The 15001-nt window shown below is 66.0% G+C and overlaps 1 protein-coding gene across 1 annotated transcript in view; it reads left to right on the forward strand.

Annotated features, from left to right (window-relative positions):
* The first annotated feature begins 278 nt into the window (after positions 1 to 278).
* Positions 279 to 15001, forward strand: part of Bahcc1 (BAH domain and coiled-coil containing 1) — a 29622-nt gene continuing 14899 nt past the window's right edge. Inside the window, 10 exon segments of the mRNA XM_042670014.1 lie at positions 279 to 462; positions 715 to 894; positions 8269 to 8391; positions 11123 to 11568; positions 11570 to 12866; positions 12986 to 13094; positions 13409 to 13599; positions 13687 to 13845; positions 14059 to 14282; positions 14410 to 14743. Of these exon segments, the coding sequence (XP_042525948.1) occupies positions 279 to 462; positions 715 to 894; positions 8269 to 8391; positions 11123 to 11568; positions 11570 to 12866; positions 12986 to 13094; positions 13409 to 13599; positions 13687 to 13845; positions 14059 to 14282; positions 14410 to 14743 (3247 nt within the window).

Below are 15001 nucleotides of genomic sequence, written 5' to 3' on the forward strand. Positions count from 1 at the left end.
TGGACAAAGACTCTGCTTTGGAGAGAGACCCACACCTTGCTTGGGTCCACAGCCCTGGCCTTGGTCCTCAGGGAGCCATGGGCAAAGCATTTGTCCAAAGTCCACCAGCATCTGAGAAGCCTGGGTTAGGCTAACGGCCGAGGCCTGGGAGCATCACAGTGCTGTGTCTCAGAGAAGGCCACGGGCAGCTTGTCTACCATGGGTCCAGAATGTGTACATGGTATATACTCAGCCCCTGGTTAGTGGTGGTACTGATGCTGTGGTTGTTGTTGCTGCTGATGGTTGTTGGGATTGGTGGTGGTGTCAAGGGTGGCAGTACCATGGAAGGTAGAGGTGGTGGTGGTAATGTGGTTGTGCTGGTGGAGGATGTGATGGTTGTTGGGGTTGGTGGTGGTGTCGGGGGTGGCAGTACCATGGATGGTGGAGGTGGTGGTGGTGGTGGTGATGTGGTTGGTGGTTCTGGTAAGCTAGCAAGGGTATCATTCTTGGTCTTGCAGTAACAGAGGAGGTTGGTTCAGGACACCTAAGGCACAAGGAGGCTTTGGACCCCGGGTGTGATTACCGTCTCCCACAGGGGCAGCTTTTCCTACCTCTGCCTTACGTATTTGAAGACAAGGGCCCCGGGGAGCTGGGCCTCTGCGTGGTGCTCTGTGCGGTGCTTTGCGAGGTGCTCAGCGCACCGCGGCGGACTCACTCTCGCCCCTGTGTCCACAGCCAGCAGCCGCTTGATGGGAAACTCTCCAGCCTCGTCTTTCATGGGCAGCTTCCTCACCAGCAGCTTGGGCTCAGCGGCTTCGGCGCACGCCGGCGGCCCCGCCTCCTCCCCCTCTGAGCAGGCCTACCGCGGCTCCCACCCTGCCACGCCACAGATCTGGTTCTCCCACTCCCACGAAGGTGAGTCCCAGCCCGGCCCCCAAGGCAGCCAGCAGCCACCGACCGACCACTGGGAGCCCCGGCTGCCCAGCCACGCCAGTTCTGGTGGGGTCGACCTCCATGCCAGGGAGCCTCCAGGATAGGTGGTAATTGGTTGGAAATGGGACTCCCCCGCACACACACCCGGCACTGGTTCTGGCCAGATGTGTGCTCCAGATGGGCAGAGATGGAGGAAGGGGGGGCCGGGGAGAGAGGGTTAGGGGAGCTGAGGAAATGTGGAACACAGCTGGGCCGGCGGACTGGGCTGTGCCCTCTGCCGGGGGCTGCACCCCACCTCCCTAGACTCAGCCTTGAGGAGACGTGGGCTCCAGCCGCAGCAGCTGGGTCAGAGAGGGGAGAGGGGAGAGCTGCCAGCAGCCAGGCTGTCCCACCAAAGAGCCCCTCCCGCCACCAGCGAGCACACAGCCAGCGTCTCAGAATACCTGTTGCTGTCAGGCTAGGACTTCAGGGCTCCGCGGGGCGGGGGTGGGGGCGGGAGGGGCTTCCACAGACAGGAGATGCCCTGCCCACCTCCCTGGGGTTTGCTTAGCGCTGTGATGAGCTCAGCATCTCGGACTCCAGCGACCGCTGGTGCTCCCTGGGCTGTGAGCTCTCCCCGTGGCGGGAGAAGGGTTAACTCCTCCCCCTCCCCCCGTCTGGCAACACAGTTGGAGGTAATTGCAGTTGGCAGTGGGCACACAGGGCTCTTGCTCCTGGCACTCAGCAGTGCCGTAACTCAATGACGGTGGCGCTCCGGCGTCGTGTTTACAGAGCGCAGCGGACCCACACACCGCGCACGCCCCGCCCGCGCTTTTCCAGGCAGGGAGATTAGCGCCCAGCGCTGCTGGAAGCCGGAGAACCCTTCTTTGTGCAAGAAGAAGGGGCTGCTTTCCAAACAGGACAGGTGACGAGTGAGGGACAGCGGTTGAAGTGATCTGGGCTCTGGGCAGTGCTGGCGCGCAGGTTGGGCCAGCGATAAGGAACGGTGTTCTGAGTCCTCGGGTGGAGGAGAGACGGCCAGGTCCCAAGGACAAGTGGGCACAGGAGGCTTACCTGTGCCCGCCCGCCACAGCTGCTATTGGAGCCTAGCAGACTCCGGGGAGGAGACCAGGCTGGCAGAGCCGGGCCCTGGTACTTGGCTGGCCGGCTGACCCGGTGGGTCGCTCACCCCGACTCCCGGGCCAGGCCTCGGTGTCGGCTGAGCATCTAGCCAGCTGCAGCGTCGGCACCCAGGGTATGTGTGGGAGGGGGGTGCAGGCCCCACACTGCAGGCACCTTTCCCAGCCTCGTCCACCCAACCCTCGGGGACCCTGCCAGCTGGGAGGGCTGTCCTGCCCCGGGCCTGCTCCCACACCAGTGTGTGGGCAGTGGCACGCAGACAGCCCACATCCACTTCCAGACTCTCGCTTCCCCTCGGTAGAGTGGCTGCTGGCCTACCCTGGGCATGCCTCAATGCCAGTCCCCGCACGGGCCCGGCCTCGCGGGCCCCGTGCCCCACGTGCTCCCATCCGGCTGGACGGCCGGTGTCTAGGCGGTGTTCTGGGGAGTGTGCGTCCCAGAACCTGGATTCCGTCTCCCCCTGCCCATTCCCACATCCTGCCCGAGGAGGAAGGGCTGGCCGCCGCAAGAAGGCAGCCCCCAGGGCGGCGGCCACCCCTCTGCCCACTGCTCTGCAGCCTCTGTGCCGGCCGTACGTTGTGGTTCCCTTCTGTTTGTGCCCCCAAGGCTGGGCACAGGAGGTTGGGCATGGCAGGTGCAGTCTAAGGGGCACAGGATGTGCTCCGGCCACCCTCCCCGGGCACCTCAAGGGTCAGCAGTTCATGTCTATCGGTGTGACCATCTGTACATTCCCGGCCCCTGCCTCGGTTTGCCTCCCCACCGTCCGCTCCTTCCCTCCCTCCAGCCCCCGCCCCGCCCCGGGATCCCCTCCCTCCAGGGTCCGCAGCAGCCTCGCTCCCGCCGCGGGCCACATGGCCCGGCCAGCTGTGAGCCGCTCTGTGTGCGCGGCACAGGCCGGCGCGGGTGGGGCCGCAGCGAGTGGCAGGCTGGCTGCCTGCCCTGGCAGCATGCCCGGCTGCTAGTTTGACGGGGTGCCAGCTGGCTCCCACGTGCTGGGGCCTGTCTCTTGGCTGTGTGTGTTCAGGCGGGCGGGGGGCATGCGACACGGCCGCAGTGGGGGCTGCCGGCGCGGAGGGCTGCTTGGGCGGCCAGTTCCGCAGCCTCCTTCTGGCCCGCTCCTTCCGTGGCCCGAGATGGCCAGAACGAGGGCACCCAGCCTCACCCTCTCCCCACCCCCCCCCACCCTGCGTCCAGGACGGGGCCCCCAGGTGGATCTGACAAGGGGCAGCCCAGGTTGGGTTGAGGGGGGTCCCAGGTGTCCCCCACTCCAGGCAAGGCCTCCCAGCCAGCCGGAAGAGCCCCCCTCACCTCCCATCTGCAGGGCAGCTGCTGGAGCGGGGGCCTGGGCTTCCTGTGTCCCTGGAACAGCTGGGGGTCCAGGGAGGCACCCCGGTTAGAGGAACGCCCCAGAACATCTGGCCTGGGACAGGCTGTTGTCTCCGCCCCGGGCCTCCTGGCCGCTGGGCTCACCCAAGACCAGGGGTCCTGCCAGAAGTGGACCCGCTGGGGCCTGAGGTGGGCGGCGGAGTCAGCCGGGGGCAGAGGCGCGGCCCTGCGCTGTCCGGCCGTCCTGGGTGGGTCGGAGCGGGGATGTGGGCATAGCACAGCTGGTCTTATTGTCAGTGGGCCTGGCCCCGCTCTCCCGCCTACCCCAGCCGCGCCCACCCACCCACCCAGACCACCCACAGGGCCGTGAAAGGGATGCTGCTCCCTAGGGTCAGCCAGGCTAGTCACGGGTGCTCGTGCCACCTGGAGGGGGAGCAGAAGGCACGCGTGCCAGCCCTGGCACGCTGGCCTGTCGGGGCCATGCCCTCCCGGGTGGCCGCTTCTCCACCGGGGCCTGGCCGGGTCCCAGTGGGCGCGGGAGCGGCACACGGGAGCCACCAAGTGTGCCCAGCTGTTGCAGACGCTGCGGCCGCCGGTGAGGGCTGCGGGAGCTAGGCAGAGGCCAGGCCTAAGACGTCTCTCCGTGTGTCCACCCACCCCGGGGGGCCGGTGGCTCTGGGGACCCTGGGGTACTGTCCTCCGGAACTGCCCTCCGGCCGCTGCGCCTCCTCAGATCCTGGAGACCCCCTCCCTCTCCTCAGCCGCACCCCAGCGGACGTGTTCCTTTGATCAGCCCCCCAGGAACCCCGCCTCTTCTCCAGGGTTCACACCCACATCCCAGGCGCTACACTTTCCAGGGTGTCCCCACCCCACATCTCCAGGGAGCAGCTGGGACGGTTAGGAAAAGCCGAGCTAGGGGACAGCAGGAAGCAAGTGGGCTCCCAGACCCTGCCTTGGGGAGCCAGAGGCAGCGAGGACCAGGACACCCCAGCCAGAGCAGTCAGGCCTGGGGTCCCCTCCGGAGGCAGTGTGCGTTCAGTCCTCCTGTCCCTTCTCGGGACCCCCACCCCCGCCTTGTGGTCCTGGAGCCCGAGGCTGCACGAGTCCCGTGCCCTCCGCCCTCCACCCTCTTCCCTCCGCCCTCTGCCCTTCACCCCTGCCTCGGGCTGGGGTAGACAAGGCCTTGGTTATCTCAGCCCCAGAGCTGTGTTAGCCGGAAGTCGGCGGCTTGCCCAGCCGTGAGACCCAGCCTGTTTCTCCGGCCATACTGACCCCCACAGCTGTCAGGAGCTGGTGTAGCGGTCCAGTGTTGTAGAGCTGTTGTTGATGGGGGGAGGGAGGAACAGCCGTGTTCCCCAGGAGGGGATCTCCCTGGGTTGATGCCCCCTACACCTGCCCAGAGTGGGGACGGCTGGCCGCTGCATACTGTGAGCGGAGGCCCTGGCACTATGTCCTGCTAGGAAGACCGCAAGGGGTATGGGAAGCAGAGCCCGTGAACGTTTTTGGGGTCACGTCCACTGGAAGCGCCCCGTCTCCCCACCCACCCGGCCCATGCGGAGCCTCACTGTGGGGTGAGGGCCTGGGTCTGGGCACACCCCGCAGGAGCGGTCCCTCGTCCTGAGGACGGATGGAGCCTGCCCCGCCGGAGCACCTGCCCCAGGTACTTGAGCCGCATCCTACGCGCCCACAGAGCGCTTCCTTCAGGCCAGGCCTGCAGAGCGGCGGGCACCCCAGTCCCCCCAGAGCTGCACTTCCCAGCACAGCCTGCCGCCCCCCGGGGTTAGTGAGGCACCCGAGGAGGGAGGCACCCGAGGAGGGAGCCGCTCGGGGAGAGCGTGGGGGGGGAAGGTAGTGCCCTGCAGGCGCTAAAGCAGGGATGCGGGTGTCTGCCAGCCCGCTGACAGGTGCTGCCTGTGCCCACAGCAGACTGCTGTGCGCTGGGTTGACGCAACCACAGCCCAGTCCTGCTGAACCCCGCGGGCCACAACCGCCACAGACCCCTTCCTGAGTGAAGAGGCCGGCGTCCAGGGGAGGGCTGTCACACATGGCGAAAAGCACGGCCCAGGACTGGACGTGTGCCCCCCGGGGTGGGCAAGAGGAGCCCCCGCCTGGCAGCCGCCACCCTGCGTCTCTCTCCCTGGCTGCTGTCCTGCTGCTCTGCCCCACCGCTGCTCCTCCCCTCCGGCAGCCCTGCTCCCAGAGCCTCCTTGGGGATGGTGCTGTGGCAGTGGGCAGGGCGGGAAGAGGGATTCCTCCCGGACCCTTCCATCGCCGCACAGACTACCCTTCAGGCTACCCTCAGCCGGGCCCCAGGGCCTCGGCCTTTAGGCAGAAACATGTCTCTGGGCAGCCTGGCCCTGGGTTTGAGCGCTCCAGCCTGAAGCACGCAGGCCTGGCCCCCCTGGCTGAGCTTCCTTAGGTCTGGCCTGCGGTTCGGATCCTCTGTGCCCAGTCCTGTGGTCCCGTGTTACCCCACAACTCTCCCCCACACTGTGTCTGTGGCTGCAGCCTTCCAGGGTGCCACCTTACCCCACAAGCCGCACCAGGCCTGAATCCTGGCCTCTGGGCTCAGAGCAGCTGCTCTGATTCATAAAAATCATTTTATGTTTTCTTCTATAGTCCAGAGACGATAGTCTTGTTGAGAAAAGAAAGGAGCCTTTCTGTTCCTGGGGTGGGAGGACCCCTTCTCCCCTCCTTCCCTCTGCCCCCAGGGTTTCCCACCCCTCCCCACCCTGCGTGTCTCCTGACTCTACACCCCTTCCTCAGCCACAGTTCCCATCTGGGGGCCTCTGAGGGTAGGCCTCTGAGGGCCTCTGGGCTGGGCCCTGCGTGCTTCGCTCCCATCCTCAGCCAGTCCGCGACCAGCTTGGACTCCGAGGAAGAGGGACACAGAGGGCCACCTGCATCCTTCATGGCGCCCAAAAGGGCACCAGGCGGGACACAGCGCGCCTCCCAGCCAGCTCAGTGCCTGCCCCCTCGGAGAGCAGGCAAGAGGCCCAGACCTCCCGAGGGGCACAGGGGGGTCCGGCCGGGAAACGGCGTCTGGGAAGGAGGAATTTACAGACTTCTGTTTACCAAAACGAGGCCCGTAAAACATTTAACAACAGCCAATTACAGGGGGACAGCGGCCATGGTTTAACTACCGCCCCCCTCCCCGCAAGGCCCTGCCCGCCCGCTCCCACCCCCGCCCTTCCCAACTTGTGTCAAGTCCCAGGGCCTTCCAGAAGCTGGGCTTAATCTGGTAAACATCTGCTGCAGATGTGTCCCCCACACAAGCCGGGCCATCGCCCTGCCTTCTAGCCTTAGCCCGCTCCCCGCAAGAGGAGCGGCGTGGGGCCAGCCCTCCCGTGCCCTCCCATGCCCTCATGCCCGGTCTGGGAGTGGTCCCGCTCTGAGGGAGCGAAGCCGTGCCAGGGACCTGTCCTTGTGTGTCCCCAGCCGGCTGTTGCTCACGCTGGCACTGGGGGGCCGCCTGGTGTGCGCGTCCCCCCCCCCCCCGCCCCCTGCTCCTCGGGGCAGGCACCTCCCTCGCCGTCAACCTTGGGGAAGTGCTTGGGCCGCAGGCAGGTGCTCCGGGCTTGACCACCTTGGAGCACGTGAGAGACTGCACAGCGTGATTTTGGAGCAAGGTGGAATCCCACTCTGCCCCAGCCCAGCTGCCTTGGTTCCCGTTTGTTGGAGGGAGGGGGGAGGGAAGACGCCCTCCCCCACCCCACCCCCGCCCCAGGTTCTCCTCTGCCTCATCCTAGAGGGCGCCAGTTGGGCCGTGGGTGCTCGTGGTAGGGGCCGGACAGCCACGCATTCCACGTGTCCACAGCCGCCCCCATCCTCCCTGCACACGGGAGAAGCTAAGCATGGCCAGCATCTCATGCCCAAGCTGAAGACAGGCTGTCCAACCTGGGGGACAGACCTCAGCCCAGCCCCGTGCGATGAGGACACCCAGACCCCCCCACCCCCCAGCCTAGTGGCCATGGCCCAGTGGGAGAGTAAGGGCCAGGCTGATAAGAGTCTGAGGGCTGCTGCCAGCTTGGTAAAGGAACACCCCACCCCACACACTGAAGGCCCCCCTCAGACCCCTCAGGGCTGGAGAGCAGAGGCTAGGTACTGAGGACTGGAGGGCGTATGAATCTTCACTATGCTCCTGGTCCCGGGGCTGTCGCCTGTGCCTGCTGGTCCTGGGACCCGGGGCTTACATGCTCCAGGTAACCTCTGAGCCCGCACTCGGTCGGTGATGCTGTCAGGTGGGAGAGGACTGACCGAGAAGCCACACTCGTGGTGGCTCTGAGCAGCCAGCTCGGGGCCTTCCAGGCCATCTCCCGCAGGTGGGGACCTCACAGGGATGGGGCGGGGGGGTAACCAGGGCCATCGGAGGGCTTGGCCTGGGGCAGCGGACCCTCGGGTCTGAGAGAGGCCAGCCCCGCACAACTCCGAGTCGCCAGGCAGTAGCTGGGGCCAGCTTGGGTATACAGAGGCAGAGCTCGGCTTGCCCAGGGGCCTGGGGATCCTGCAGGGGGAGGCCAGTCCGGCCCGGCCCTCCCTTGGCCAGGAGCTCCTCAGGGAGTCTGTCCACTTCCCACCTCCTCTCAAGACGCTTCTGCGAGGCCTTTTGTTTCCTGGCCTGGAAGCTGGGGCCAGCAAGTGCTGCTGGGCGGGGATCAAAGGCAGCCCCTCCAGCCTCCCCTCTCCCAGCCCATCAGCAATTCAATTTGTGCTGCACCGGAGGGATGGCATTAGTCTAGTCAGAGTTAATATGATGTATTGATGGGTTGATTTCCCACAGGCAGGCTGCATGCTGGGCTCTTCAGGGCATTGCTCCTGGGCACCCGCGGGCTGCTCACCTTCCTGGGGTCAGGGTGGTACCGGCCGGGGTGCCAGGAGCCACCTCCACAGCCAGTCCTTTTACTTCCGTAGCTCCAGCATACCCAAGATTTTCGGGGAGTCTGGCATCCACCTTCCTCCCCGTGAGCCACTTGGATCACCATGGAAACAGCAATGTTCTCTACGGGCAGCATCGTTTCTATGGAACCCAAAAAGGCAAGTGCTGTGGGGCTTGGGGGGGGGCATGGGGTGCATCCTGGGGGGGGCGCTGTAGGAAGCTTCTGAGCTCATGTGAAGGCAGCCAGCTTGGGCAGCCCTCCCACGGGGGCTGCTCCCAGAGGAGATAACCCGTTCAGCCCAAGAGCAGGGAAAAGACTCAGGACCTGGCCCTGCCCTGCACCCCCCCAGCTCCGAGGTCACCGAGGGGTGCCTTCAGGAGGAGGGGGACCGGGGAGATCCCACTGCCCGCGGCGTCTGGGCCCCACGAAGCCCAGACCCCAGGCCTCACGGCGCAGGAGGAGGCTCTGAGCACAGGCCCCCGCGGTGGCTGCACAGCACAGGCCCCGGAGCCTGTGGGAGCGGGGAGGGGGCCACCCCTGGTGGGATGGGGGTTGTTGAGTTAGTGCTTTTCAGACGCCATCCGTGGCAGGCCAGGGCCAGCTGTGTGGTCTGAACGGGGACCCAGATGCCAGCAGGCCCACGCCAGCTGTGGGAGGGGCTGTCTGGGGAGGAGCCACCGAGGATGGAGTCCGCCCGGACCCAGGGAAGCTGGCAGGTGGCTGGGCCTGTGTCACATAGTGTGGACAGTGGGTAGGCACAGACACTGTGTCACAGCGGTTCTGGGGTTCCCCGGGGAGGAGGTTGAGGCAGCCGGAAGAGCAGAGAGCCTCCTCAGCCCCTTCTCCCCGCAGGCCGGAGGACCTGGCAGTGTCCATCTGTGTGGGTTCTTGAGCTGGTCCTGCCCCAGGCAGGAGGTTCCCGGCCTCACTCCGGTGGGCCAGCTGAGGTTCCCGGCCTCACTCCGGTGGGCCAGCTGCCACCGAGGCTGGGCAGGAGAGTGCCCCCCTTCCCCTCCCAGGGTGTCAGCTGGGAGCCTGGACAGACAGACACCCAGGAGCCCAGCCCTGGGGCCTGGCTGAGTCCCCCAAGCCCACACACCCAAAGCCTGCAGCTGTTTTGACAGCGTCTGTCAGAGGCAGGCAGGTGTCTGGTCCCAGCCCCAGAAACCTGAGCCCCAAACCTGGGCCCAGGGACTCCCTCCAGGCAGCGGGCGCCTAGTGTATCAGCAGCCTGCCGGCCAGGCCTCTCGATTTTCACAATATTGTGGTAGAGCCTCATCCAAGAACATTATTTGGTTTTGGAAATTGAGCTAATTAGGTTTCTCCTGGGCTCCCTTTCCCACTCCCCTTCCCCCTTGTTTCTAATTAGCAGGAAATTGACAAGGAATTTACATGACTGAGGACAGTTTTACAAGTTCCAAAAGTTTCTTTTTGCCCCACCTCCCACCGCTCCGGTTGCTCAGTTTTAGGCCTCACCCTGCTGCCCACCCACCTAGGGGGAGGGCGCCCCCAGGACTTCCCGGGAGCCCAGCCCTCGCTTCAGCCTCCTGCTTGTCTGAGAGGCTTTGCCCCTCACGGCCCCAGCCGGGCAGCCGGTTCTAAGGCCAGCAGAGGGAGCCCCTGACGGCACCTCCAGCCTGGCTAGAGGTGGGGTTTGGGTGGATATGCAAGCTCCCCCAGTGTGACCCAGATTAGGCCTGCCACATCCAGCCCAGCCCCCACTGGGTCCCAGTCAGTTAGGAGCCACAGGCCGCATTGTTCTCAGGTCTGTGCTTATACTGGGGTCACCGAGCTGGGCCGGGGGTCATGGGTCACAGTGACCGACAAGGCTTTTGCAGCTCTGGGTACTGTGTAATTGGAGGAAGTTACAGTTTGAGAAAATGGAAAGTTCTGGCAGCTGATGGTGTAGCAATGAGCAAACCACATTCAGTGTCTTGAATGCCATGGTATTATAGACTTAAAATGCTGCAGTTTGTCTTGGGTCTATTTTTGCACATTTAAAAACAAAAACAAGCCAGGCGTTGGTGGCTCAGGCCTGTCATCCTAGCTACTCAGGAGGCTGAGATCTGAGGATCTCGGTTCAAAGCCAGCCTGGGCAGCAAAGTCTCTGAGACTTATCTCCAATAAACCTCTAGAAAACTGGAAGTGGCGCAGTGGCTCAAGTGGTAGAGCACTCACCTTGAGCTGAAGAACACAGGGACAGTGCCCAGGCCCAGAGTTCAGGCCCCACAACTGACCAAAAAAAAAAAAAAAAGAAGAACTGGGCATGATAGCTCACACCTGTGATCCAGCTTCTCAGGTGTCAGGAATCAAGAGGATCGTGATTAAAGGCTAGCCTTGGCAAAAAAAAAAAAAAAAAAAAAAAATAGAGAAACAAGCTAGTGTAGAGGTGCACACCTGTCTTCCCAGCTACTAGGAGAATGTGCTCCATGGCCAGCAGAGGGCAAAAAACAGCATCTTACCTAGAAAAACAGTGAAAGCTAAAGAGGCATGGCCCACACACGGTCGACCACTAAGCCAAGGCCCTGAGTTCAAATTTCAGTATCAAAAAGAAAAATAGCATACTGGGCTGGGAAGGTGGCTCAGTGGTAGAGTGCTTGCCTCACATGCACGAGGCCCTGGGTTCGATTCCTGAGCACCACATACACAGAAAAAGCCAGAAGTGGCGCTGTGGCTCAAGTGGTAGAGCGCTCACCTTGAGCTGAAGAGCTGAGGGACAGCGCCCAGGCCCAGAGTTCAGGTCCACAACCGGCAAAAGAAAGAAAGGAAGGAAGGAAGGAAGAGTGGAAGCAGAAGCATTCCTAGGCAGGACCCAGGAGCAGGTCTGGGGGCCGGAGCTCTCCCCGGTGGCCCAGGCTTCCTGCTGATGTCGGCTGTTTGGTTCACAGATAACTTCTACCTGCGCAACCTTCCCCCGCAGCCCGCCATCCTTCCCGCCAACCACAGCTTCCCCGGCGTGGCCCGCGCCGCCCCCGCCCACCCCATCGGCTCCTGCAGCCGGGACCGGGCTGAGGCCGGCCCTCCGCAGAAGGGCTCCAGGGAATGCGACCGCTTCCTCGCGGGCAAAGAGCTGGGCAAGGAGAAGGCCGGCAAGGGGGCGGAGGGCAGGGAGCGGGCAGAGGAGGACGGCGGCAAGGACCGGCACAAGCTGGTGCCCCCGCTGCCGCCCGAGGGGCCCTGCAAGGAGGGCGGCCCTCCGGCCAGGGGCTCCTGCGAGGGCCGCCCCAAGCACCCCGCCTCCTGTCTCCTCAACACCAAGGTGCTCAACGGGGACGTGGGCAAGGCCATGCTGGCCAGCTGCGCGGGGGGCACACTGGGCCGGCCGGGCGCGGGGGGTGGCGGCGGCGGCGGTGGCGGGACGCTGTGCCAAGGAGGTGGCAGTGTCCACGGAGCCGGCCTTCAGCGAGTGCCTGGAGCGGCGGCAGATGCTGCACCACGCGGTGTCCTACACGGTGCCGTCCGGGCTGCCTGCCGGGCCGCCCCCGGCCCTCAGCACGGCCGCGGGCTCCTTCCCCTGCCTGCAGTTGCACGCCGGCCCCGAGCGGCTCTGCCCGCTGCAGGACAAAGTCTCCCGGGACCTAAAGGCCAGTGGGCCCACCTTTGTGCCTTCTGTGGGACACTTGGCCGACAAGAGCCGCCCGTTCCAGGCGAGGGAGGCCTGTGCCGTGGTGGGCGAGGGCAAGGACCGACACCTGGACGGGGCCGGGGCCCCCGACCCCGCCACGCCTTACGGGGTCTCCTACGCCCACCTGAAGGCCGAGGGCAAGGGCGAGCGGCGGCCGGGGGGCTTCGAGGCGGCCCTCCACCCCCGGCTGAAGGGCCTCGAGTACCTCAGTGCGGGCCCTGAGGCCCCCTTCCCCAGGCTCCCCAAGGGCGGGCTGGACAAAAGCGGCTACTTCGAGCTGCCCGCCCCGTCCCAGGACTGCGCCCGGCCCAGCCACCAGGACCCGCTGGGCGGGAAGGCCCCGCAGGCCTGCTGCACCTTAGATAGAGGGACAGCCAAGGAGGCGCCCGCCGGCCCCCACGGGGCCCAGAAGGTGGCTCGCATCCGACACCAGCAGCACGTGGTGGCCCCGGAGCTGGAGACGGGGGTCAGCGGGGCCGAGGCCAAGCGCCCGTCCCTGGAGCTGGCGTCTCTGGGCTATGGCGGGCCCCACCTGCCCCCGTGGAGCGTGCAGACCGGCCAAGGCGCCGCCATGGCCCTCAGCGAGGAGCGCAAGGGCAGCTCCTACCTGGACCCTTTCAGCAGCGGCCTGCAGCCGGCGGCCCTCCTGTCCCAGGAGCTGCCGGCCCCGCCCGACGAGGTCTCAGCCATGAAGAACCTGCTCAAGTACAGCAACCAAGCCCTGGTGGTGGGCCAGAAGACACCCTTCGTGGGCCTGGGCGGCCTCAAGACCAGCTGTGTCCAGCAGGAGGCTAAGTTCCAGGCCTCCAAGGGCCCAGGCCCGGTGGAAAGGCCAGACTGTGCCCGCAGCCGGGACCACGACACCTCGCACGGAGACGGGGAGGTGCGGCAGCCGCCCGTGGGCATTGCCGTGGCCTTGTCCCGGCAGAAGGACACCGCGAGCAGGCCGGACACGGGCTACGCCGCCAGCCACGGGCGGCAGAGCAGGAGCACCTCCACCTTCAAAGGTACACTGTCCTCAGGCAGGGATGGGCTGGCCTGGCGACCTCCTCACCCCGCCCCTGGGCTGGTGGCCTCCCGCCCGCCACCCCTCACCTACCCTCCGTCTGTCTTGCCCCCCGTGCAGCCGGCGGGGGAGCACGTGCCGCACACGTCCTGGACCTGGAAGGTGAAGAGGAGCGGACAAGGATGTGTGATGAGCGTCTGGGGCTGGCCGGCCGGGAGCTGCTGCTGCAGTGAGCGCTGGTCGCGATGGGGGAGGGGGGTTGCGGTGAGCCCGGGGCGGGGGTGGGGGGGAGAGCAGGCTTGCTCACTTCTGGCTCCCGTGGGAAGTTGGGAGGTGTTGGCCCAGGCGCCAAGTTCTGACTCAGGGTGGTACCCTCACCCCGGAGCCTTTGGAGGGGCGGCGCTCAGCTCACTCAGAGTCCTCTGGCGCAAGGCCTGGAGCCTGGGGTCTCTGGGGGGGTCTCCATCCTCCATGTTCCCTCGTTAGTAGAAGGGGGAGCGCAGGGTGTGGCATGGGGCCGAGCTCACCACGATGATCTTCCAGGGACAACAAAGACCTGGTTGAGTTTGCCCGGATCCACCCCTCAAGCAGCTGTCCCGGAGACCTAGCCCCCCACCTCATGATGCAAGGCAGCCAGCTGGCGGGGGACCCGGCCGCCCACCCCCACGCGGCCCACCCTCCCTGGCTGCCCCGCACTCACAGCCCCTCACTCTGGATGGGGGGCCATTCCTATGGTCAGTACTCCGAGGGCGGGCCGGGGCTGGCCCCCGTCCTTCCTGCCTGGGCTCCGCTGGCCTGACCCCGGTGCCCATGTCCCCTAGGCCTAGGGCACCCTGCCCTGCACCAGAACCTGCCGCCCGGCTTCCCAGCCTCCGTGCCTGGCTCCATGTCCTCAGTGTTCCCGCTGTCCCAGGACGCCCCCACACAGCTCGTCATCCTGCCCTCGGAGCCCGCGCCCCACACGGCCCCGCACACACTCGGTACGGGCTGCCCACCTCACGGTCCCTACCAGGGTGCTCAGCAGGTCCAGGGAGGGTGGCGGCCCCGGAGGAGGCGAGGCAAGGCAAGCCCACCCTGGGACGGCACAGGGATGCGGGTCCTGTGGGGACGGGGCTGTGGCTGGCCGGGGGCAGCAGCCCAGGGTGGGCTCGCGTCCTTGGCCGAGGCTGACGGCCCTCCGGCCCTGCCCACAGCTGACGTCATGGACCAGGCCTCGCTGTGGCCCCCCGTGTATGGGGGCCGAGGGCCAGCCTCGCACATGCAGCACCCAGGCCAGCTCCCCATGTACTCGCGGCCCCAGCTGCTGCGGCAGCAGGAGCTCTACGCCCTACAGCAGCAGCAGCAGCAACAGCAGCAGCAGCAGCAGCAGCACCGAGCTGCCCAGGCCCTGGAGCTGCAGCGGGCTGCCCAGTTCCAGGTATCCCCACCGCTGCACCCATCCGGGACCCAGGGTGGCTCCCCGCATGCCTCCCACACTCGGCCAGTGAGCCGTCCCTGGGTGCGGAGGGTCGGCCCCAGGCTGAGCCTCTCCCCCTACCCAGCAGCGGAAGCCTGAGGATCACCACGTGGAGATGGAGGAGGCTGCCCAGGAGAAGGGCCTGAAGTCCACCCACAAGCCAGTTGCCTTAACCCCCATGGCCAAGGGCATTTCCTCGCCCGCTGCCGCCGCAGGCCCGGTCAAGCTCTCCCCCTGCTGCCACTCCCCCACCCTGAAGGCCCCCGCCGGCTGCCCCACCCCACCGCCACCCCGTCCCGGTGCCCTCTGCACTTTATCCGCCTGTCCCGACGGCAGCCCCGCACCCGGCTCCAAGGTGCCCAGTGCCGAGGACAAGAGTGAGGGCCGGCAGCCTGGAGCTGACCTCACTTCGTTGGAACCAGGTGAGGGGCTCCCCTGGCCCGGCACCCACCCCGCGCCTCCGCTCCTAGCTGGGCAGAGCGAGACCCGGGGCCGGCCTCTCCTACCCAAGACACGTTCTCCTTGCTCTTCCATCCTCTCCCAATCCATGGAGAAGCTCCGAGTGTCCCCCCCTGCCTCCCACCCCTTAGCAGGTGGGGGCAGATGAAAGCTGGGCTCCACTGGCCCGCACGGGGGGTGGGGGGTGCAGGGGTTATGAGTGGCAATCTCCCTGCCTGCCG

Source organism: Dipodomys spectabilis, unplaced genomic scaffold, assembly GCF_019054845.1.
Source record: "Dipodomys spectabilis isolate Male_0828 unplaced genomic scaffold, ASM1905484v1 ptg000512l, whole genome shotgun sequence".
Taxonomy (NCBI): Eukaryota; Metazoa; Chordata; class Mammalia; order Rodentia; family Heteromyidae; genus Dipodomys; species Dipodomys spectabilis.